Source organism: Aquarana catesbeiana, linkage group LG01 (assembly GCF_042186555.1).
Source record: "Aquarana catesbeiana isolate 2022-GZ linkage group LG01, ASM4218655v1, whole genome shotgun sequence".
In the NCBI taxonomy this organism is placed as follows: domain Eukaryota; kingdom Metazoa; phylum Chordata; class Amphibia; order Anura; family Ranidae; genus Aquarana; species Aquarana catesbeiana.
The window spans coordinates 160,792,618-160,818,997 of record NC_133324.1 but is presented as its reverse complement, the minus strand read 5'-3'; the positions used below and the strand labels follow the sequence as shown (position 1 = coordinate 160,818,997).

Here is a 26,380-nt window from a genome sequence, read left to right as displayed (position 1 = left end):
AAAGATGTATACATCCAGTGTTGGTAGAGACCAGCTCCAATAGTTCCAATAAGTTGAATTCCCCTGATCTATAATGATGGGGATAGACCTTGAATCACTCAGATCATAAATGGCACGAATAAACCTTGAAGTGACTTGACATCTATAGATACCGTATTTATCGGCGTATAACACGCACCGGCGTATAACACGCACCTCAATTTAGGAGGGAATTTTAAGGAAAAAAAACTTTTAGGAGGGAAGTTGAAGGGAAAAAAACTTACATTTAAATGCCCATCATTGCAGCCTTCTCAGTGCAGCCTTGCCCCAGTCCAGCCTTGCCCAGTGCAGCCATGTCAGTGCAGCCTTGCCAGTGCAGCCATGTCAGTGCAGCCTTGCTAGTGCAGCCATGTCAGTGCAGCCATGTCAGTGCAGCCTTGTCAGTGCAGCCTTGCTAGTGCAGCCATGTCAGTGCAGCCATGTCAGTGCAGCCATGTCAGTGCAGCCTTCCCCAGTGTCCAGTCCAGCCTTGCCCCAGTCCAGCCTTGCCCCAGTGCAGTCTTGCTGAAGCCTCTGAGCTTCAAAATCGCCGACCGCGATTTGAAAATGGCGCCGCCGGCGCCTAAATACACAGAGCCGGTCCTCGGCTCTTCTCGGCGGCTCTCGTTTACTTTCGGTTCCACTTGGACGGTGAGCGGAGCTATCCGAAACTAGCCGAGTATACTCGGCTAGGTTCGGGCGGCGCTCGAGTGAAACCGAAAGCCGCCGAGAAGAGCCGAGGACCGGCACTGTGTATTTCGGCGCTGGCGGCGCCATTTTCAAATCGCGGTCAGCGATTTTTTAGTTCTGACAGGTCAGGATCGCAGGGGATCGGCGTATAACACGCACCCGCGATTTTCCCCTGATTTTAATACGGTATATATGAACGGTTCCATAACCCTTACCGGAATAGGTGAACTCCCTAGCCGAAGGCTGGGAGTCAAACAAGGCTTATATCGCAATCATCCAGGGGATGGTTATCCCGCCAAGGGAAGGTGCAGACCTCTGTCCTGGTGCAGTGGAGCGTGATGACAGCTACTCACCGATCATCCCAGATTTAGTCTCCCAATCTTGGAGTCTCCTTGGTATGGATATAAAGGCGATGATGTGTGTATTCAAAATGCAGGTACACCCAAGGGACGTGTATCCCTCAAAAAAGAAATAGAAAAAATCCTCCACATAGTGTGAATCCACTTCAAAAAGGTTTTAATGAGATAAAAAGTATTGCTCTGGTGCCCCAACAAACAGGGCCAGATACAAGCTGACAATATAATATAAAAATATAAAAAAGCGCTTTCAAAGAATGTGGCTCAGCAGGCATAACGGACCCGACGTGTTTCGTCCGCATGGACTTCAACTGGGGGGGACTTCTCCTAATAGCTGTTACCGTTCTGTTGCTTCCTTGGTTGTTATGGCGATTGGTAGACACCTACATCCATTGGTTGTAATGGTCAGCTGTTGTGCATATTAAGCGGGTGGCTTGCGTCATGCTGCCGCCGCTGATGAAGTCCCGCCCCCTTGGGACGTAACGCGTACAGAAACCACGTGACCCTGATCGTGACGTCACCCGCGTCTTGCTTGCTGATCTCCATGGAACATTCATTTATTTTTATGCCATCCATCCCTCGCACTTGGGCACAGTGTGACCCTTGTAAGTGCACATTTTATTCTCTTAATAAACGCATATACAGAGAGTACAAGATCTTCTTTACTTTTATTATATGTATCCTACGTGCCTGATGTGACTACTATGAGCTAACAAGATACCGGCATTTCATCTGATATCAGTGTATGTGATGCTGCTGACATTATCCAATGTGGGAACTGCTGTTTTAGACCTGACTGATTCACTCAGGGGTCCATCTGTTGAGGTGAGCGGCCTATACTGTCGGTGGTGGAGGTTTCTCACATCAGTCACTTATCTTTTTGTGAACATCACTTATATCACTGGAGCTCTGCTGACTATGCTGATCCTGCTGTGTCTCATTATGAAGAACATGGACTATTTTGCCTATGATATTCTGCTTATTATATTTTAGTTTCATTGTTATGTATTCTTAGTAAGCCTTTTTAATCTAACTCTATGTGCTGTACTGCCTTTTACATAGATTTTTTGGGGATTTGATCATTTGACCCTCAGTATTTCAGCTGCTGTTTCTTAGTATTTAAAATTTGTTGTTTGCGCTGGTTGATTCTATTTTATTCATTCCAGGTCATTCCAGGCTGCCCCAATGCTGTACTTTTTACTATTGTATTTTGCAAAAGCATTTGAGCAAAATATTAATGGCGACAAACAAGCTGTGATTACCAGTGGACAGATCTCTCTAATCAAAGTGAACTAAATTGACTGGTATTCAGTTAACCACAATGCCCACCAGCAACCTACTGTTACTTTTTCTCAGTAAGAGAGACAAAAAGACAAAGGGGTCACTGAGTAATGACTAGCCACAATAAATTCTTAGGATTGTTTCTGCCAATTATAAACACTAAAACACTAAGGCTACTTTCACACTGGGGCGGTGCCAGCGTTAGCGGTAAAGCGCCGCTTTTTGGGCAGTAGTGGGTACTTTTAACCCCCAAGAAGTGGTTCAAAAGGGGTTAAAAGCACCCGTGATGCAGCGCTTACGAATCACTTTTCAGGTGCTTCGAAAGCGGTGCACATTTATTCAAGTGGGCAGGGGTGGTTTAGGAGCGGTGTATACAAAGATGCTGCTTGCAGGAATTTTTTTCCTGTCCTACAAGTGCACCGCCCCAGTGTGAAAGCACTCAGGCTTTCACACTGGGTTGGCTTGAGAGGTAGTTTTCAGGCGCTTTACAGGCGCTATTTTTAGCGCTAAAATGCCTGAAAACTGCCTCAGTGTGAAAGGGGTCTAATGAACAGTGCAGTTTAAAATTTATTTTAGAGCGTTGAGGTGTATTGACTCATTTTATCTTAATACAGTATAAAGGCGTATTTGGTCACATTAAGCTGGACTTGTCCTGTAATATTGACATAGTTTCGTAGTTTACCAGGCCCCTTTTTCAGTTCCCAGAGTGACAGGAAGATCCACATTTACCGGTACATTTACTTCCGAAGAAGTGGTTTGGTAAGCTACGAAATCTCTTCAGCATTACAGAATATGTTCAGTTGAATGTGACTAACTACTACTAGATATACCATGACCTGGATAAATAAGAGCTTTCACTGGTGCTGCTTAAATGGATAATTATGGAGCCTTCCAGACAAGACATGGCTGTGGTATGTTGTCGATTGATTGTGCTTCTCAACCTTTGAGACATCTTACCATTTTCCATTAACCTTCTTGCTTTACCTGTGTGACATCTCACCTACATGTTTCATCTTAAGATATTAGAGACTTTTGGAATAAAATGTGAAGAACAAACCTCTGTGGGTGTGCCGATCTCAGCTCCACCTTGTATAGTATTTGTTAAAATCTGTAAAAGATAAGCTTCAGCTTCTTCAGGTTCATCATCCGCCACCACTGTAAGGGGAATAGCTACTATCTTCTGCCCCTGGGAGAATCGAAGCACTCCAGAGTCTGGCGTGATATCAGTAGTGACGCGGGAGGAATCGTTGCTGTTACGTTTAATGATCCAACTCACTGAGACATTGCCGTGTGTTCCCCCGTTCCTCACAATGGTTATTCCTTCATATCTATCCAGAAAGGACAAAATCTTATTTCAGTTGCATAATTAGTATCATTGATTATATATATTGTCTGTTTTCTCAGATTGTTGCCCTGAGATGTCCAAAGCCTCTTTCAATGTTGGACAGGCAGCTAACGTGTATGTAATCCCTAACAACAAACTTCTCGTTTGTGCTCCATTTTGTTCTGGTAAATATACCATGGAAAGTGTTTTATTATATCTGTTCAATAAGTGAAAATGTATGTTTTGGCGGGGGGCATGAGAGAGTACATATTACCCTTACGATGGGTTTTGTCTGCCTAGGCAGAATTGTGTTGATACTTTGCTCTGGATATTTTGGCTGTGGTATGTGCAGTGTTGCTGTTCTTTCTATTTTCACATACATGATGCATTGTAATTTGTATATTTGCGCATTGTATGTCCTGGAAGTGTATTGCTTTGTTGTACAATTCTTTTTCTGTATGCTTTTTCTGTAAACACCTTAAAAAACAAAAAAGAAATAAGAAAAAAAAATAAGAAAATGTATCTGTTGATTCTGCCAATTGTCTGTCACAGAAATCCCCCAGAGTTAAGAGAGGCGGTTAGAACTTAAGGCCTTGTTCAATAAAAAGATCTTAAGTGCTAATTCTTAAACGCAGAATTCACTTTGCTATAGTCAGACCATGGCAAAATGAATTCTGATTGGCTGCTGTAGGCTACTGCACTTTATATCTTGATTAATTTAGTCAAATCTTAACTAAGGTCATTTGTTTTCAGAACTCTCCAGAATATGGCTAGCTGTTACTTTTAAAGAAAGACTATCTGGTTAACCATACAATAGTTGGCATAGAGACTCCATGGCCACTAAGGAACAGCACCTACTTAACCAAGCGCATAAAGCTATAATAATTATAATGACAACTGTCCTTATGATTGTTGTAGTCAGGCAAACTAAACTAGACATCATATCTAACCAAACAATTTAATTCCTTTTGAAGGGAAAGGGGTTGCTGGATATACACCAATAAGTTCACTATATTGATTTAAATTTATATTAAAATTTTAATTCACCTATAAACCATACTTATATATTGTATAGTAGGATTCTAAAGCCGCGTACACACGAGCGGAACGTCCGACAGAAAAAGTCAGACGGTAGCTTTTCATCATCTATTCCGATCGTGTAGTCGGCCTCATCAGACTTTTTTTTAGAAAATTCTGACGGACCTAGAAATGAAACGTGTTTTAAATATTTCCGACGGAACCAATTCCTATCGGGAAAACCGCTCGTCTGTATGCTGTTCCGACGGACCAAAAACGATGCATGCTCTGAAGCAAGTACGAGACAGAAGCTATCGGCTACTGGCTATTGAACTTCCTTTTTCTAGTCCAGTCGTAAGTGTTGTACGTCACCGCGTTCTGGACGGTCAAAGTTTACTCCGACGGCAAAACCGGTCGTGTGTATGTAGCATAATAGAAAAAAAGTGACCTGGACCAGCAGAGTATAAGGTGGCATCGTGCAACATGCTGATTTACATGCTGATCAACATGCTGATTTACATGCTGGTTTAACCACTTCAATACAGGGCAGTTATACACCTTCCTGCCCAGACCAATTTTCAGCTTTCATCGCTGTCGCACTTTGAATGACAATTGCGCGGTCATGCTACACTGTACCCAAACTAGTTTTTTATCATTTTGTTCCCACAAATAGAGATTTTTGGTGGTATTTGATCACCTCTGGGATTTTTATTTTCTGCTAAACAAATAAAAAAAAGACTGAAAATGTTTTTTTTTTGTTTCTGTTACAAAACTTTGTAAATAAGTAAGTTTTATCCTTCACTGATGGGCACTGATGGGGCTGCACTGATGGGCACTGATAAGGCGGCACTGATGGGCACCGATGAGGTAGCATCAATGAGGTGGCACTGTTGAGGTGGCATTGATGGGCACTGATGATGGGCACTAATATGCGGCACTGATGGGGCACTGATAGGCGGCACAGATGGGCACTGATAGGTGGCACTGATATGCGGCACGGTTGGGCACTGATAGGCGGCACTGATGGGCACTGATAGGCGGCAGGGATGGGCACTGATAGGTGGCATGGATGGGCACTGATAGGTGGCACTGATGTACTGTAATGTATGTCACTGGTGGATGCCAATCAGTGCCAAACAATAATGCCTGCCGATCAGTGATGCCCATTGTCGGCACTGATTGGCATCCATTGTGTGCACTGATTGGCATCCATTGTGGGCACTGATTGGCATCCCTGGTGGTCTAGGGTGGCATACCTGGTGGTGACATCCCTGGTGGTCCTAGTGGCATCCCTGGTGGTTCTAGTGGAATCCCTGGTGGTCCAGTGTGGGCATCCTCGGGGGCTGCGCTGATAATCGATCTGTACAGACCCCCCCTGTCAGAGGAGCAGCTGATCGGCTCTCCTCTACTCGCGTCTGACAGATGCGAGTGAGGAAAAGCCGATCACCGGCTCTTCCTGTTTACATTGGGATCAGCCGTGATTGGACACAAATGATCACATAGTAAAGAGTCTCCGTCAGAGACTCTTTACCTAGATCGGTGTTGCGGGGTGGCAGATTGACACCCCCCCAACAACGATCGCCGCCATGAGTGCCCCCGGGGGCCACACAGCGGCTCAATATCCTGAAGACGTCATATGATGTCTGGTCAGGTTATTGAAACCACTTTGCCGCCGTCATTTTGCTATATGACAGGCGGCAAGTAGTTAAATTCATGGAGCGTTCGGGAACCATTGTCCTTCAGTGCCTACTGGGTAGATATTTCTTATAGATTTGTGTGAGTCTAAAACTGGCCATATATTAGTAGAATTGTGTTAGAACCTTTTGGTTTAAAGAACATTTGTTTGCTTTTCTATTGTTTAATGCAGTCAAATCAATGTTCGTTTTCAATCACAGTGACAAGAAATTTCAAAGGAGCAGGATGAAAAATGTTTCTTGAATAAACAATGTTCTAACAGTTTACGTAGTTTTCATTTGGGAAATTACATTCATTCCAAATTCAAATGTTGAGTGCTTTCGAGTGATATTTATCCAGTGTGCAAAAGATTTTCGTATAGCTGTTTGTACATTAGTTCAAAAATCTACTAGTGTATGACCAGCTTAACACATTGTACAGCTCAGAAGTGACTGCAGGCTGATATACACTATTAAGGTAGAACTTAGCATTTAGCTTAAAACACTATAAAACCAACAAAGGGACAAATAATAAGAGTATTTATTATTGAAACCTATCTAAAGCTACGTTTTGAATAATGTGTTGAATAATTGTCCTAATGATTAGTCACCAGGACAGAAAGTGAGGGAAATTTGAAAACTTTGAGCTATCACCAGAAGAGAAGATGGGGAAATCGGGCAATGGGGCACTTACTATGGTGACATCTGTCTAAGGGCAGGTTCACACCAGAATGATTTGAGGGAAACCCATATTCCATGTGCGTTTCTGGCACCCCATGCAATATGCAGTGCACTTGCGATTTGCAGCAGGTGTCAATGTTAATGTAACAACATCGCTAGTGCAGGTCACAAACGCAGTGCGTTTGCCTGCACTGGATCGCAATCTGCATCCTGTCCGTTTTTAAAAGTAGTAGCATGCACTACTTTTGGTGCGATCTGGCTTAATTTCAGGCCATTCAAATAAATGGGCTGAAATCGCACTGCACCCGGATCACATGTGAATTGCACTGGATTTCTTGTGCAATTAATGATGTGAACCAGCCCCAAAAGGGGATTTTTCTTTGGATGCCTTTCATTTCCTGTTGTACCTAACTCTCAAAATGGAATAGAATGCAAAATACGAAAGAAAAAAAAAATATCTGACAGGGTTTTACTGTTTCTACTTTAGTAGAACAAAGTACATACAAGTGAGTACAAAGTGTGTGCTACAGATAATTAAATAAATGCAAATAAATAATTCCCCATGACACATGCAAGAGAGAGAACTACACTATGAACTTACAATCTAGATGACTGAGAGTATTTTAGTCATCTCACCCCACCATATATATTCTCAAAAAATGGAGTCACCCTTAAAATAAGTGATCTATGAATGCATCTGTTAAAGCCACACATTAAACAGAGTTCCCTGGAGGCTGAAGTTCAATTTACCTCTCATTTATTCTGAACCCTTACCAAGCCTTACCGTGATACTCGATCTTCATCAATAACAAGCATCTCATTATATATTGCACTATTAATAGATAAAACTCCGTAGGGTTTATCATTAGGTTCAATGGTAACATAGACAACACTGGGATGTTGTAATACAGCATCGCCTTGTAAGGTATCTTCCATTAACACAACTTGAAAGGACTCTGCTATTTCTGGGCTTTGATCATCGATGATTTGAAATTTCAGAGTTATCTCTTGGACTTTTGGAGGAAAGACAATAGTATTGTTTTGCTGACAATCTAGGAAATCACTTTGAAGTTGAGCACTAGATGTTGTGTTTCCTGTTACAATCCTATAAGTGACCGACACTTCAGAGTCATCAGAACCAACAACCATGCCGGAGATAGTCTTTCCTCGGAGGACTGGAATGGTAATAACATCATTTGTCTCCGGCACCATGTATGAGCTCTGAAAAAATCGCACTGGGCTATCATTTTTCTTTATAGTCAACTGAAGCGTGTCCCTTGTGGCATTGATCTCTGCACCTCCAAAGACATTTGTAAGTTTCAGAGTAAAATTTTCATCATTTTCAGGTATCTTAAGAAAACAGAAAAAAGTAATTTTAATATAAGCTATGTATATATTTATGGGTGTCCTAATCTGCATGGGGTTTAAAGATTTTTTTACTCACCTGATCATCTAATACTGTCAAATTGTAAACCAAGGTAGACCTGCCAGCAGAAAAAGTAATGTTTCCCTTAGCTGGATATATGTCTTCTTCAGCTGGATTTGGCCCTCCATCTATCTGCAAGATCACAGATACATTATAAAAATGCTGAACAGTACTAGTGTAAATGCCTTTATGAGGCTGTTGTTTAACAATTTCTGTTTAATCACTAGGGTTGATTTACTAAAGGCATATAGACTGTGCACTTTGCAAGTGCAGTTGCATTAATTTTCCCCAGAGCTCAGAAAATGTAGTAAAGCTCTGATGATTTTCATCATCCAATCACGTGCAACCAAAAATGTTTTTTTTTTTATTTTCTTGCAACTGATTGGGTATTCTATACAAAGTTAAAGCCTAAATGTTTGTATTAAGTTAAAAAAAACTTCTGTGCTGCAGGATCCCCCACCCCACCATGTATCTACCTCAGTGTTTCTCAACTCCAGTCCTCAAGGCGCCCCAACAGGTCATGTTTTCAGGATTTCCATTATTTTGCACAGGTGATTTGATCAGTTTCACTTCCTTAGTAATTACCACAGCTGTTTCATCTGAGGGAAATCCTGAAAACATGACCTGTTGGGGCACCTTGAGGACTGGAGTTGAGAAACACTGATCTACCTAATCCCAATCTCAACCAAGTGCTATGTATTAGAGCAGTGGCTTTCTCTGCTCTCCCCTCCTCACTGGGCAGATTGATAGCAGCAGGATCCTGTAACAAGGGAGTGGGGGCAGGGCCAAGCCATGCTGTGTGTGTTAATAGACACAGACAGAGCAGCTCGGGAGCAAGCCTGCATGAGTGTCCCTATAGAAGGCATCTTTCTATGGGGGGCACTTGGCAGTGGGGAGGAGCCAGGAGTACTGGGAGGGGACCCCAGAATAGAAGGATTGGGGCTACTCTGTGCAAACCCATTGCACAGAGCAGTTATGTATAACATGTTTGTTAATTTATTATAAAAAAATTAAAGCTTTACAATCATTGAAGCTTTACCACATTACATTTACTAAGGAAAATGAGTGCAACTGCACTTCATTTGCAAAGTACACAGTATATTTAGCTTTAGTAAGTCAACCCCACAGTGTACACTTCAGCTTGTTTTTATCAGAACTTGCACACTGTACTTTACCTGTTACTAACTTAAGGGTTGATTTATAAAGAATTGGCATGGCCATTCACCCAGCATAGGTGCATGAACATTCTTTCTGTTGGAATAGGGCAAAAGAGATTTGTAAAATGTAAATAGGCTATAATCTGTGCTGTTCAAATGCAGATCATTGATTTACAAATATTAGAAAATACTGCATTTGGTGACTAGATGGAGGTATTATTGGAGATACCTATGATACATAGCTCCATTTAGTGGCCAAATGCCACAAGACAGAGATATTACTTTATACTGAAGATATTGATTGGATTGTGTAGTGGTCATTCATGTATAATAGTGTATATACTGTACTGTATATTTGCTGGATTGCAAAACATGTTGATATTTCATAGAAAGCAATGATACCAGAGTAAGGGGTAAAAATGTCAGTGTGAAGAAGTAGGATAGTGGCCTTTTGTATTATGGAAAGACATGGGCCAGCAGCTATCCCTCTGTCTTATGAGCCCTATTAATACATAAATCTTATAGAGGGACTTTCTTCATAAACGGTCATCTTTTTATTTTATTGTAATTGTTTTGTAAATTTCAAGTTTGATTATACAATTGTTAGTGATTTTTCTTCCTTTATAAATAAATGTATCTTTGCTTGAGTTAGCACCTTTTGTTGTTGTTGTTATTAATATTATGATTATTATTATTATCATTATTTTTATCAAAGCTTTAGAAAGCTGGAGCGTTTGCAAAAAAAGGGGGCATCTCTCTAGCTTGGAAGAATTTACATACGCAAGATGCCACATGGCCTGTTTTTCTGCAGGCACCCGGGTATATGGACTGAGTAAGTGCCAGTGTAAGTGACACTAAAGAGTAACTGGAGAGACTCAGAAGGGTGGAGTTTGGAATCCCTGACCAAGAGAATCACGGTCTTGGGATTAGATGTTCTCAGAACAGCAAGTAAATTGCTGAGCAGAGGATTGTAAACAGGATGGTGCACTTGAGCAATGAAAAACAAAAAGTGCCATATGTGTTGTATGCTTCATTAACAAAATACAACACATAGAACAGAGCTCACCTCAAAAGTCACAGTCACGCTTTCATAGGTGCCTTTCTCTCTGAGCAGAAGGAGGGCCAGCGTCTGGTTTCTACCCCGTGGCTCACTTACTGTCATGTAGGATGTCTAAAGGAAGATAGAATAAAGACTCAATCAGAAACCGTGCCAACATCACAAGGAAGCCAGGGAACAATGAAGCCAAAGGATCTCCCATAGAGAGATCAATCCAGGGTCCAAGCTGGCTTTTCATGTTACAGTTCAAAGAAACTAATCGGCTCAGAAACTTAAATAAAATCAGAGAAATACTTTGGAAAAAAAATCATATGTAATGCTTCTCATATCAGTTACAGAAATGACTCATTAAAGACCTATATGAGAACCAGTATGCTGTTCTTAAAATTTATTTTAAATAACTGAAAAAAATGCTTGTAAATAAGGCATACAAGCAAGTAGGCTAGGCAGCACATCACAAGATACAACACCTTGTTAAGAGAATGTGATGGTAGCTGCCATTCCTTGGCTGATTCCTTTTAAAGCAGATTAGTGTGCTAGCAATGACCTCATTCACAGGAAAGCTGAACACATTCAACTTCACTGTTCTAGAACTATCTTTGGCAAAATGGTAAGATAATGTTTGCTTCCATCAGAGAATTCTTATACAGGTGATTTGCTTCAGAATGGATTCATTTTTCAGCCAATCTTAATAAGCACATTCACGATGTCCTAAATGAACTGAATGTGGGCCGAGTCAATGGCATCCCCAGATGTAGTGGAACGCAGACAGCCAGGGGTTTGTTATTAGCAGCATGGCCTATTAAGACTGTTCAGAAGAAAGCCTAGAGTGCATTTACCTATACAATTCCTTATTGGTCTCCATTAGCAAAAAATGTTAGCAGATTTTGTGATGCTGTTTGGCATCAGGCTGCACTGCTATGTCAGATAAGGAGGGAGAAGTGTTTCTTTGAAAAGACATCTTGCTGGGCAAATAGATCTTGTCATACCAACAGAAACCAATATTTAATTTTAAATTACTATAATTTAGGTAAAAATTTTGTACCGAATGGGAAAAAACAATAGGGTTGTCTTAAATCAGTATGTTAAGAGAGCAACTCCTAACTAAAATTGATCAGTAAAAGACTAAAGCTATCTTGAAAAAAAAAATCTGAAATGCTAAATCTGAACTTTATCTGTTGCCAGGTTTCATAAATATATTGGATGGGCCTGCAGCCTCTGGTCAAATGAATCTTTGATGTGCTGTCTCCCTCTAGTGGGAGCTAGAAGGTAGTTCTCACAGATAAGAAACATACAGTCTGGCTTTAGGAAAATTAAGAAACTTGAAGCCATAGGAAGGAAGACAGCCACCAGCACTGAAAACATTCTAGGAGAAAAAAAATCACCTGAGCTAGTCATGTCTGAGCAGAATATGTGGGTTCGACACCAAGGGAGCAGAGGGCTGCTGGTACTCAGGGGAGAGGTGGACCAAAAGAAACCAAAACCCCTTTATCAGAGTGCTAAGAATGCAATTCTGTATGTAAAAGAGCTTATGAAAATAAAATTGTGTGGTGCTGGTAGGAAAATCTAATATATACTGTACCATGTTTAGTGATATAATTCCAAAGGCATTATCATTTGAAAGTATAGTGACAGAGGCTATTTTCTGTACTCCAAGACTTGTATTTGGTGGCAGGTTCTGTAAGCAAAGACAACAAAGGTTACATACCATATAGAGGGATTCTCACTTTCCCTGGACACATTAAAACTTAGACACAACACAGACAGTCCAAAGTGAACATAGTAATGGACTAATGTCATGTGGTCTGTCCAGACCTGCATGAGGACAGTCAAGGGAGCATTAATCATAGGCTGACAGTCTATTAATGACACCACAGAAATAGGAAATAAAATATTCAGAGGATGTATGACATTAAAGGATTCTAGGAATGAGCTCAGTGTACCATCTGTGGTTCTGTCTTTTGTTCTAATAAGCTGTTCTTATGGAGTAAAAAGTAACGCACAGAATTTCTTATATGCCAACATAAACATCACATGTCATACACGATAATCTGACTAAATATTGATTTAACCGCAGTAAAAGAAATTAGAAAAAGGCCAAAAATAAAGAGATAAAGAGTAACTCACTAAAGAAAACCCAGCGAGAAGACCAGGAGGTGTGGAAGGATCCATACATTTATGAATAAAACAATTTTTTAGTGAATCTGTTATCGTACTCAAGGTGAAGGAACAACAAAAAACATAGTATTAGTAATAATAACAATAAGAAATGCAGTACTAAGGAAGAAAGGTGTACCGCGTAAGCAAATTGCCCTAAACATCCCTCCCAATTTTCTGAGATAAGAAAGAGGGTCACCTGTTAGCAAAAAGTATGTAGGAACAGGACACATCCCTGCCACAATCCCAATACATGGAGAATAATACACAAAATTAAACCCTAAGTTAAAGAGGTTGTAAAGGCAGAAGGTTTTTTTATCTTAATGCATTCTATGCATTAAAAGAAAAAGCCTTCTGTGTTCAGCAGCCCCCCTAACACTTACCTGAGGTCCCTCTCTGTCCAGCGATGTCCACAAGTGTCTCAGCCGTCCAGATCCCCCCCCACCCCTTCAACCTCTGCAGCAATGCTGGCAGCACTCATACATCTATTTCCCAAAGACAACCTCGTAACATCATCTTTCACAATATAAAAAAATAATAGGCTAACTTTACTGCTGTCTTATATTTTAATTAAAAAAAGTGTATTTTTTCCAAAAAAAGTGCACTTGTAATAACGCTGAGCAAATGCGGTGTGACAAAAAGTATTGCAACGACCGCCATTTTATTCTCTAGGGTGTTAGAAAAAATATATATATTATGTTTGGGGGTTCTAAGTAATTTTCTAGCAAAAAAAATGATTTTAACTTGTAAACAACAAGTTTGAAAAATAGGCCCAGTCTTTAAAGCGGAGTTCCACCCAAAAATGGAACTTCCGCTTTAAGTGATGGTGTCCCCCTGACATGCCACATTTGGCATGTCTTTTTTTTTTGGGGGGGGGGAGCGGATACCCAGTTTTTAAGGGCACCCAGCTCCCACTTCCTCCCTGGGGCTCCGTGGCGCCAGAAGGAAGTTCACCTCTCCCCCTCCCTCCCTGCAATCTTCTGGGACACGTCACAGCCGGGCGCGCACAGTTAGAATGTCGGCGCCTCGGAGAGGAGAGGGAGAGGAGAGGGGCTTTGTGAGTCCGCATCGGTGGACCGTGGGACAGGTGGGTGTCTGATTATTAAAAGTCAGCAGCTACACTTTTTGTAGCTGCTGACTTTTAAATGGATGGAACTCCGCTTTAAGTGGTTAAACAGAGGCACACATTCTATAGAACTTATCAGCTACTACTTTCTCTGTCATTAAGACTCCTTAACTCAAGGTAGAAACAACATATTCAAAACATAGAGATACATAATCCATTTAGAGAGGAGAATAATTGCGCTAATTACAGTCCATATATCCAATTGTAGGGCATGACAGTTCCAATACTTGTATGTGGCTGAAAAACTTCAAAGAAAGACACCACACTGGTGTAATCACAGATAAGTGTCCCACCACCTCATAGAAGACACGCTTACCAGATAGCAAGCAAATGTGAGCAGATGGCTTTAACCCAACCAAGGCCTTTGCTTTCCATGATCAGGATTCTGCATACAGGTTGATATGACCCTCAATTGGATACCTTGAGATCCGTGGCTCCATGGGAGATGATTTGGCAATCAGCCCATAAAGCAAGAAATCATATAGACCATAGCGTGATACTGTATTGTATATGGAACACCCCAGTGATATTTAACACAGACAAGTGAACCGCCACCTTACAGAGAACACGCTTACCAGATAACCCGCAGTAATAAGCATATGGCTTTAGCCCAGCCCAGGCCTTTTGCTCAGCAGGAGATCCCGGGATAATATGAGATGATAGGTTCTTAGGCAAATTACCATATGATCCGTAACTCCGTAGATAGTACATCAATAATCAGCCCAAAAAAAGATAAGGTAGACCGTAGCGTGATACTGTCTCCACTGCTGCCATTTACATGAAAGTTGCATATACATTTCTTACCTTTAGTTTTAGGATGAAATGAAATGTCTCATCTGCCTCTGGGAAATCATCATCACACACAGAGATGTAGACAGTACGGTTGGACTCCCAGTCGGGTATGAAAGCAGCAGTAGCAGTAGCTATAAAATCTCCTGTGTCACTTTCCACCAACTAGAACAACACAATCAGTATTATCAAGACGTGAATAATTTTATGATTCAATACTTTGAGAATTAGTAAAAAATATATCTTTTTTTTAAATTTAGCTGTATATTTCTTGCTATTACAATAACCTACCACCAAAGAACAGCCCAAAAAATATTCTTCTGCTTCTGACGATTACAGTAATACCACCTACAGGTATGTATATGTTAATTTTTGTTTGTACCCGTAGCAGGGCCCAGAAACAACAGTGCACATTTTGCTTTTTTTTCCCTACCTAAAACATGCTAACACTGACACTAACTGACACTGATTCAAAATTTTTTTTTAATCCTACCTAAAATACACTGACCCTGACCTTTGGCCCCAAACTTTGACTCTGATCATGACCTTTGACCCTAACCCAGGCACTGATCCAGATCAAACCCTGATCTAGCTAATTTATCTTTAGTTATTGTTTTAATTAAAAACATTATTTTTTTATTTTTTTTTTGTGAACATACACATCGTTTACTTTTACCCTTTTCTGTTGCAAGGAAAAAAGATACAAAGTATCCTTTTCTCCATTCAAGAGAAGAAACAAAAAAACATGGGCAGGCTATACAGTGACTTATTACTCTGATAGCCAGTCAGGGGCTATCACAGAGCTCTGGTGATCGGGAACCAGGACTCCCAGTTCCTGATTATTAGTACGAGACCTGGGACTTTCCGTAAGAGCCTGGTCTCTGTGCTGGAAGCCTGCTGTGTAGCAAGTTTCCAGCACAAACACAGGTACACATATATGCAGCCTCATGGATAAAGACCCACTTCTTTGAGACCGCATATACAATATGTGTACAGTTGGGCGAACAGTTCGAGTCAAGCAAAAGCCCGAACATCGCCTGTTTGTCCATTTGGCGAACACCCAAATTTGAGGTGCGCTCGGTGGGATGTTGACCCGCCGAGCACCCCACAATGCACTGCACGCTGCATAGTGCATAGATTGTTGTTAAGGAGCGGGCCGGGAAGTTGGCCACTGTGTCCTTAATAACAAATGAGTCATCAGCTGTCAACGGGCTTTCCCGCTGACAGCTAAATGAAAAATAAAACATTGCCAGCAATACATGCAGCCCGGCAGGTGAGGAAAGAGGGAGACGAGCGATCAGCCCCCCCCCCCCCCCCCTCCTGAACGATACCAGGCCACATGCCCTCAACACGAAGGATGCTGGATGATGGGGACAAGGGCTTCTTTCTGACAACTCTGGGCAGTGGTTGTGGGGGTCTGCAGGCACGGGGCTCATCAAGCCCCCCCTATGTGAATGAGTACCCCTACTCATTCATCAAAAAAGTGTCAAAAATAAATAGACTGTTTTTGACAATTACTTTAAAAAATGTTTTAATGTCCCCCAATGTACAGTATCTCACAAAAAGTGAATACACTCCTCACATTTTTGTAAATATTTTATTATATCTTTTCATGTGACAACACTGAAGAAATGACACTTTGCTACAATGTAAAGTAGTGAGTGTACAGCTTGTATAACAGTGTAAATTTGCTGTCCCCTCAAAATAACTCAACACACAGCCATTAATGTCCAAACCGCTGGCAACAAAAGTGAGTACACCCCTAAGTGAAAATGTCCAAATTGGACCCAAAGTGTCAAAATTTTGTGTGGCCACCATTATTTTCCAGCACTGCCTTAACCCTCTTGGGCATGGAGTTCACCAGAGCTTCACAGGTTGCCACTGGAGTCCTCTTCCACTCCTCCATGATGACATCACAGAACTGGTGGATGTTAGAGACCTTGCGCTCCCTCCACCTTCTGTTTGAGGATGCCCCACAGATGCTCAATAGGGTTTAGGTCTGGAGAAATGCTTGGCCAGTCCATCACCTATATCTCAGCTTCATTAGCAAGGCAGTGGTCGTCTTGGAGGTGTGTTTGGGGTCGTTATTATGTTGGAATACTGCCCTGTAGCCCAGTCTCCGAAGGGAGGGGATCATGCTCTGCTTCAGTATGTCAAGGTACATGTTGACATTCATGGTTCCCTCAATGAACTGTAGCTCTCCAGTGCCAGCAGCACTCATGCAGCCCTAGACCATGACACTCTCACCACCATGCTTGACTGTAGGCAAGACACACTTGTCTTTGTACTCCTCACCTAGTTGCTGCTACACACGATTGACACCATCTGAACCGAATACGTTTATCTTGGTCTCATCAGACCACAGGACATGGTTCCAGTCCTCCATGTCCTTAGTCTGCTTGTCTTCAGCAAACTGTTTGCGGGCTTTCTTGTGCATCATCTTTAGAGGAGGCTTCCTTCTGGGACAACAGCCATGAAGATCAATTTGATGCAGTGTGCAGCGTATTATGATCTGAGCACTGACAGGTTGACCCCCACCCCGTCTGCAACAATGCTGGCAGCACTCATACGTTTATTTCCCAAAGACAACCTCTGGATATGAGGCTGAGCACGTGCACCCAACTTGTTTGGTTGATCATGGCGAGTGGATCCTGTCCTGTTAAACCGCTGTATGGTCTTGGCCACAGTGTTGCAGCTTAGTTTCAGGGTCTTGACAAATTTCTTATAGCCTAGGCTATCTTTATGTAGAGCAGCAATTCTTTTTTTTCAGATCTTAAGAGAGTTCTTTGCCATGAGGTGCCATGTTAAACTTTCAGTGACCAGTATGAGAGAGCGATAACACCAAATTTAACGCTCCTACTCCCCATTCACACCTGTGACCTTGTAACACCAACGAGTCACATGACACCGGGCAGGGAAAATTGCTAATTGGGCCCAATTTGGACATTTTCACTTAGGGGTGTAGTCACTTTAGTTGCCAGCGGTTTAGACATTAATGGCTGTGTGTTGAGTTATTTTGAGGGGACAGTAACTTTACACTGTTATACAAGCTGTACACTCACTACTTTACATTGTAGCAAAGTGTCATTTCTTCAGTGTTGTCATATGAAAAGATATAATAAAATATTTACAAAAATGTGAGGGGTGTACTCACTTTTGTGAGATACTGTAGATCCATCATCAATTATGTTGCCCGCCGCACCTGAAAAAAGAAAAAAAAAACGCTTTGCCCGCAGCGAAGGCTAACCGCCTAATGTCTGCTCTGCCATTTGACAGTTTTTAAATAGGTAAGGGGTAGGGCCACCTAGTGATGTCAACCCCCACACCATTGTTTTTTTTACATTTTTGTATTGCCAGCAATGTTATTGTATTTCCAGCAATTTAAAGTGGATGTAAACCCTCACATTTACCCAGTCAAGTGAACAGCCTGAGATGATACACAGGGATGAAACAAATCTCCCTACATACATTTTACATGTATATCTGCTGTCTTCAGCTTTATATACTGTTTAGAAAGTGCACATTGTGTTAGGAGATTTCTCTTCCTGGTTAACCCTGCAGTGAAGCCAGAGCATAATGCCAAGTTAGCTGATTGGAGGAAAGGCACACACCCCTTCTCCTCATAGGTAGAGACTTTCAGCTCGGTTTGTTGAATCTATCAGCTCAGTGCTGCTTTTATCATATGTGACGGAGAACTTGTCAGAAGTTATCAGGCTGATAACAGAAGAATGGAGCAGGAGACAGCTATGGGACATAGTGTTTTGAAGAGAGATAAGACACATATAACTCTGTAGATATATGTGCCCAGCTCAAATTTCATGAAACAGGTTTACATGCGCTTTAAATGTCTTTTTTTTCTTTATAAATGTCAGTTTTGCTGCAGCAGGTTCTATACATGGTACAGAGTCTGCCATTTTACAGGCAGACTAAGGGGGCCCCCCAGGCACTATATTATAAGGAATTTTTCATTTTTATTGTTTCACTTTAGGGCCTCATGCACACTGAACATTAAAATAATGTTATAAAAACACCAGTAGCTTTGCAGTAAGTTTCTCAGCGTTTTTCAACATTTTTGCAGTAGCGTTTATTAGCGTTTTTTTTTTGCGTTTTTCTGCGTTAGAGCGTTTTTACAGCTGAAAACAGCTGAAAATCTCCTCTCAGAACCCACTAGTTTTGGGGGCGTTTTAAAGCCAAAAAACACCCCGGCCAAAAACTGCTGATAACAGCCTATGTGTGCATAGACACATAGGATAACATGATGGGGAGTTTATTGACTGTAGAAAAAACAGTCTGAAGCTAAAAACTGCTGCTGTAAAAACATAGCATCATTAAAATCACTGCTCCTGAAAAAATAATGTTTTTTAAAACATTTTTTTGCATTGATACATGTCCCCCAAGGCAGTACCCGGGCCCCCACTTTTTGTGGCCAATAACTTGCATATAAGTCTTCAAAATGGGCACTTTTGATTTTTCATGTTCAGGTCCCATAGACTTTAAAGGGGTTCGGAGTTCGGGGTCCAAATGTTTGCAATGTTCGAGAGGTCTGTACCCAACTGAACCAGGGGGTGTTCAGATTACTAATACGATTACTCGTGGAGTAAAAATGTTCTTCAAAGTGTCCCAATGACAGAGTTTCTGACATACTGGAAAACTGGAAAACCTCTTGTTAACAAGCCTTTCTGATTTTGGAAAAGAGTTGTCACTGTTCTAGCTAGCACATGGACAGGGCCGACACTACCATAAGACAACACAAGCAAGCGATTTAGGGATTAGGGCGCTAGGAAGGGGGGGGGGGCAGATTATTACCGTGCTGCAGATGTATTTTTTTTATACACTCCAAGCCTCTATAGCGGTTGGGAGTGTGTGTACTTAAGCAAAGTCGACTGTAGGCTTTCATGTGGAAGTGATACAAGCGACTGTGAAGCCGCCTATAACTTCCACCACCGCCGCAATGTGCCGCCCCCCCCCCCCCCCTGCGTTCACCGGGCTCTGCTGTACCACCTGCTGTCCTGGTGGGTGTGACAGACTCACCCGGTACAGAGGCTTCTGGAGGGGACTGAATGCTAGCCTCTTGCCTACTGACTATGGGCCCTGGAACTTGAGAGAGCTACAAGCATTTAGGAAGATATTTTGTTATGTAATGCAAAAGGACATTATTAAGGAGGCCATGATGGTCTCTGCCAGCTTGGGACTCAGTGAATAGATGTATGTGAAAGGAATGTTGATTAATGAGATGTGGAAAGCCCGGGTCTTTCACCCAATAGTTTATTGTGCTCATTAACACACCTTTGTCTCCTAGCAAACTATTGGGGGATGTGTTTCTACTTATGTGTATTGTAAGTTGGGAGTGAGGAGACGGCAAGTCTACCCTGAAAGGTGATATCTCTGAGTCACCTAGTCTGGGTAAATGATTAGATAACTAGCTCATGTTAATTAGGTTTCTGGTTAAAGTTTGTATTGTCAGCCTGCTGTATATATTTTTGTGTTATCTCAAATAAATCAGTTCAGTCCATGTTCAACAACCAAACGAGTATTGTCTTGTTTTCTGGTTGTTAGCAGTTGTAATATCTGATATCTACAGTCGTGCTTATAAGTTTACATACCCTTGCAGAATTTATGATTTCTTGGCCATTTTTCAGAGAATATGAATGATAACACAAAAACTTTTCTTTCACTCATGGTTAGTGTTTGGCTGAAGCCATTTATTATCAATCAACTCTGTTTACTCCTTTTAAATCATAATGGCAACAGAAACTACCCAAATGACCCCGATCAAAAGTTTACATACCCCAGTTCTTAATACCTTTAACATCAATGACAGCTTGAAGTCTTTTGTGGTATTTGTGGATGAGGCTCTTTATCTGCTCAGATGGTAAAGCTGCCCATTCCTCCTGGTAGAAAGCCTCCAGTTCCTGTAAATTCTTGGGCTGGCTTGCATGAACTGCACGTTTGAGATCTCCCCAGAGTGGCTCAATGATATTGAGGTCAGGAGACTGAGATAGCCAATCCTTCACTTTATTCTGCTGTAGCCAATGACAGGTTGACTTGGTCTTGTGTTTTGGATCATTGTCATGTTGGAATGTCCAAGTACGTCCCATTCACAGCTCTCTGGCTGATGAATACAAATGTTTCTCCAGTATTTTTTGATAACATACTGCATTCATCTTGCCATCAATTTTTTCCATCAATTCCTGTACCTTTGTAGCTTACACATTCCCAAAACATCAGCGATCTACCTCCGTGTTTCACAGTAGGAAAGGTGTACCTTTCATCATAGGCCTTGTTGACTCTCCAAATGTAGCGTTTATGGTTTTTTGTCCAAAAAGCTCAATTTTGGTCTCATCACTCCAAATGACTTTGTGCCAGAAAGTTTGAGGCTTGTCTCTGCGCTGTTTGGCGTATTGTAAGTGGGATACTTTGTGGCATTTGCGTAGTAATGGCTTTCTTCTGGTGACTCAACTATGCAGCCCATCTTTCTTCAAGTGATCCTTATTGTGCATCTTTGTGCACTATTTCACCTGAAGTTATTTGTGGGGTTTTCTTTGCATCCTGAACAATTTTCCTGGCAGTTGTGGCTGAAATTTTAGTTGCTCTACCTGACCGTAGTTTGGTTTCAACAGAACCCCTCATTTTCCACTTCTTGATTAGAGTTTGAACACTGCTGATTGGCATTCTCAATTCCTTGGATATCTTTTTATATCCCTTTCCTGTTTTATACAGTTCAACTACCTTTTCCCGCAGATCCTTTGACAATTCTTTTGCTTTCCCCATGACTCAGAATCAAGAAACATCAGTGCAGCACTGGATGAAAGATGCAAGGGTCTGTCAGGAGTCCAGAAACACACTGACCTTTTATACGTACACACTAATTACAAGCAAACAGATCACAGGTGAGGATGGTTACCTTTAATAGCCGTTCAAACCCCTTTGTGTCAACTTGTGCGCATGTTATCAGGCCAAAATCACCAGGGTATGTAAACTCTTCATCAGGGTAATTTTGGTAGTTTCTGTTGTCATTATGATTTAAAAAGAGTAAACACTGTTGACTGATAATAAATGGCTTCAGCCAAACACTAACCATGAGTGAAAGAAAAGTTTTTGTGTTATCATTCATATTCTCTGAAAAATGGCCAAGAAATCATACATTCTGCCAGGGTATGTAAACTTATGAGCACAACTGTATATTCACACTGGGAGGAAGCGGTGTATGATGAAAGCACTCAAGCAGAGTGTGGGACGTTTTGTTACAGTGGGTGTCACTGGCAAAGGTGGCGGGAACTCAGCAGACCTCTGTCTGCTCAGCCTTCCTCCTGTACACAGACCAGGAAGTGACAAGTATGATGTCACTTCCTGGACCAGAGCTTTGCCTAAGTAGACAAAAATCCTTGCACCAGCCCTGCATGTGGAAGGCTAATTGTGTCAAATATCTGTCACATTGTTTGGTTTTATAGAGTCAGGTATTCCCACCCTAGGAACCAGGAGTAAAACCAGGCTCAGACATGGTGCTAAACACTATATTTCATGTCTAAAAAGTCAGCAAACTAAAAAGTTTTGCAATATGAGACACTAATTTTCTTACCTCGACGACTGCAGTGATGTTCACAGGCACTCCTGTCCGTTCTATCACAAAGCGTATCACTGTGGTGGCAGTTTCGTTTACAAAAAATTCAGTTTGACCAGCAAACTGCACTTGCGTTTCCCCAGATATGCCAGTAACTAATAATGCAAACAAAATAAGGGTAGGGGAGAAAACAGAGGGCATCCCTGTGAAAAAGAAACAACAGTTATTAGACATACTGAGACAGTGAGGGAATACTTCCAATTAAATAAGTGACTGGCATACAGTGACATATAGTGCAAGTAACTTCAGGCAGAGTGATGCATTGTAAACAGAAGGTATACAATTCATGATAAATGACCCTTATTCATACGGAGTACTATTTTTGTTTTCTTTTCGTATAACAATCTTTGTACAAGACTGTCTATCCAATAGTCTTGCATTTAGGCTCCTTTCACACTGAGGCAGTTTTCAGGCATTTTAGCGCTAGAAATAGAGCCTGTAAAGTGCCTGAAAATAGCCTCCTGAATGTGAAAGCCCGAGTGCTTTCACACTGGGGCGGTGCGCTTGCAGGACATTAGAAAAAGTCCTGAAAGCAGCATCTTTGTGGTGGTTTGGGGGCGCTGTATACAGCGCTCCCAAAACCCCCTGCCCAGTGAAATGAATGGGCAGCGCTTCCGAAACGCCTGAAAAGCGCTCCAGAAGTGCCGCAATACGGGAGGTTTTAACCCCTTCTTCGGGCGCTAGCAGGGGTGAAAAGTGCCCCGCTAGTGGCCAAAAAGCGCCTCTTAAACAGTGCTAAAGCAGCATCTGTCATACTATAAGGTGTACTCCTGCTCTTAACCATAGGAATATGCGCAGACTCACAGCATGCCTGCATGTTCAGCCTGACTGCCTGCTCTGTGCACTGTTGCAGAGCGATACATCATGGGAAATGCAGCTCTGTGCTATCTGCCCGCGGCACTACAAAGGCCTGTAAAGTGGCAGCTATGGCATGCAAGTTCATAAGTGTAACCTGCAAGTGATAGCTGCATGCACTGTAGAATCATTATTTATAAAAATAGGTGAAAACGTGTAATGGCAAATAAATGAATGGAGTAGCAAAGGAGTCTATTTTATGCAAGGCTAAATAGTAATGTTTGGCTTATTTAGGTCTTCACTGTCCCTGCCGGGAGAAGACTGTGATTATTATAGCTAGTGGCTATGCTACCTATAATTGTAAGAGAATCCGGCAGGCTGGTTGTGCCCAAGTTGATCGATCGACTAACTTGGTACATTTAGGCTGGCCATTAACGATTGAACCGTGTATGGTCGGCCTAAGATAATTAGTATGAGTATTTTCACAACATTGGTGGTTTCACAAACAGACTTCATTTTCCATATTCTCTTTTTTTAAATAGATTATTTTATCTTTCATAAATGTATTTATATTTCATATGAACTTTTACATTTTCTTACTTATCTTGTAGCTCTGGTCAAAGAAGATGTCTGAACCCCCCCCAAAACAGGTTGGCCGCTTTCTATTGCTTAATTATTAAAACATCATTTTGGACTCTTTGACTATTTGTGTAGAATCCTTACTGTGCAGGAAGAGGGGAGAGGGCTTGTCAGCACATGTCTAATCATTGGAGGAGAGCAGGCTGAGTTCACTGCATAGCCAGAAAACTGACCACACTGTGCTTTCATGCCTAGTGTGGACAGTTTTTAATAGGAAAGCAAAGGGACTGGCTGTAACACCCACCAGTTACTCCACACAAAGGAAGCAATACAAAGAGATCCGGATATTTTTTCACACAAGTACATGGTACAGCAGGCACATATCAGGAATCTGAAATGTCGGGGTAACATACTCTTTAAGCATACCATGCACAGGAATCACTTGGAAACAAATGACTGGAGCATAGTTCACTTGTTGCCTGGTACACTTGCCTGCTGTTAGGGATGGACTGAACAAACCCCCCCCCCGGTTTGCTTTGCAGCAGAACATGCGAACAGGCAAAAAATTTGTGCAAACACCATGAAAGTCTATGGGACACGAATGTGAAAAATCAAAAGTGCTAATTTTAAAGGCTTATATGCAAGTTATTACCATAAAAAGTGTTTGGGGAACTGAGTACTGCCCAAAAAAAGTTTTAAAAACGTCAGTTTTTTCAGGAGCAGTGATTTTAATAATGCTTAAAGTTAAACAATAAAAATGAAATATTCCTTTAAATATTGCGCCTTGGTCTGCCTGTAAAGTAGCGCATCTTTCCCATGTTCATAACAGTAACACAGCAAAATTACATTTCTAAAGGAAAAAATGTCATTTAAAACTGTTTGCAATGTAATGTATGTAATGTATTAGTGGATCCTGGCAATATACATAAAAATCATTGAAAAAAATGGTGTGAGTTCCCCCCCCAGTCCATTACCAGGCCCTTCAGGTGTGGTATGGATATTAAGGGGAACCCCGTGCCAACATTTTTAAAAAAATAAAAAAAAAAAATACAAAAAATGGCGTGGGGGTCCCTGTCAGGAACCATGAATCAGACTGAGACAGAAGTACAGTTAAATCACACTTGTTTCATAATAATAAAAAAGGTAAACAGAGTAAACGTAGTCAAAACATAGCCAGAGTTCAGGAACCAGAACTGTTAGTCAGACATGCCAAAATGTCAGGGAGCCAGAGATGAGTGTAGTGGAACAGCAAGCAGGATCAGGAGCTGACTGAGAAACCCTCTGCATTGGACTTGATCGCCCCCAAATCGCTGGGGAAGCAGACATAACTCTTATAGAGGTAATACTCGAGGCGGGTGCCTGCACAGAGACTGGTGATCCTGCTCATCCAATCTGGAATAAATATTACAAACAAGTGGATTGACTGCATCTTCTGAATTCATGGCCTTCGCCTACTGTCAGGAACCATGAATCAGACTGAGACAGAAGTACAGTTAAATCACACTTGTTTAATAATAATAAAAAAACAGTAAACATAGTCAAAATATAGTCAGAGTTTAGGAACTGGAATGGATAGTCAGACAAGCCAAAATGTCGGGGAGCCAGAGATGAGTGTAGAAGAACAGCAAGCAGGATTTGAAGCCAGAAGGAATTTCAGCCTAGCAAGTCTTTAAAAGGAACACAGGAGAGCAGGTCTAGAGATGTGGCCAAGGCGAAGGCAGAGATCATCTGGACTGGACGGCTTAAGTAGGCAGGACTGACAAGCAGGATATCAACAGGTGAGTCACTGTGGAGAGATAGGAGCTGGCAATTAGCTGACAGCTGGGCGGCCAGCTTTAAGAAGGAAGGGCTGAGCCCAGCCCTGACAGTACCCCCTCCTCAATGACTCCTCCCCCTTGGAGGACCACCAGGCTTGAGGGGAAAACATCTATGAAAATCATGGAGGAGGACAGGGGCATGTACATCCGAGGATGAGACCCAGGAGCATTCCTCCAGACCGTACCCTTTCCAATGCACCAGGTACTGTATGCACCCACGGAACCTACGGGAGTCAACAATGTACTGTACTTCATACTCCTCATGGTTCTCAACCTGTACAGGGTGAGGAGGAGGCACCGAGGTGGTAAAGCGGTTGCAGACCAAAGGTTTTAATGAGACATGAAATACATTTGAGATACGCATATTAGAAGGAAGGTCTAATGCGTAAGCCACTGGGTTAATCCTGAGAAGAATACGGAAAGGCCCAATAAACCGAGGTGCAAACTTCAAAGAAGGAACACGAAGTTGGAGGTTGCAAGATGACAGCCAGACCCTGTCCCCAACCTGGTAGGAAGGCGAAGCCAGGCGTCTGCGGTCAGTATGGAGTCTGTACCTATCATTAGCATGTCACAAAGCCTCCTGGACTTGTGCCCAAGTGGAACGAAGACCATGGAGATGCTCCTCTAGCGCAGGAATACTCTGCGGAACAAATGAGTCAGGCAACATGGAAGGTTGGAAACCATAGTTCGCCATAAACGGAGACAATCGGGAAGCAGAATTCAAGGCACTGTTGTGAGCAAAGTCTGCGGGTGATACGCAGAGGAGAAAACAAGCTGAATTCCCAACTGCTCACAAAAGGCTCATCATAACCGGGA

General features: G+C 41.9%; 1 protein-coding gene across 3 annotated transcripts in view; it reads right to left on the bottom strand.

The window, feature by feature from the left end:
• Nucleotides 1–26,380, bottom strand: part of ADGRV1 (adhesion G protein-coupled receptor V1) — a 774,317-nt gene that overhangs the window by 686,487 nt on the left and 61,450 nt on the right. For all 3 annotated transcript variants that reach the window (XM_073624499.1, XM_073624500.1, XM_073624501.1), the window contains 7 exons: nt 22,332–22,516; nt 14,768–14,917; nt 12,263–12,358; nt 10,690–10,794; nt 8,485–8,598; nt 7,825–8,390; nt 3,403–3,673 (listed from right to left, as the gene is read on the bottom strand). In XM_073624499.1, coding sequence (XP_073480600.1) covers nt 3,403–3,673; nt 7,825–8,390; nt 8,485–8,598; nt 10,690–10,794; nt 12,263–12,358; nt 14,768–14,917; nt 22,332–22,516 — 1,487 coding nt within the window. The remainder of the gene's footprint in view (nt 1–3,402; nt 3,674–7,824; nt 8,391–8,484; nt 8,599–10,689; nt 10,795–12,262; nt 12,359–14,767; nt 14,918–22,331; nt 22,517–26,380) is intronic.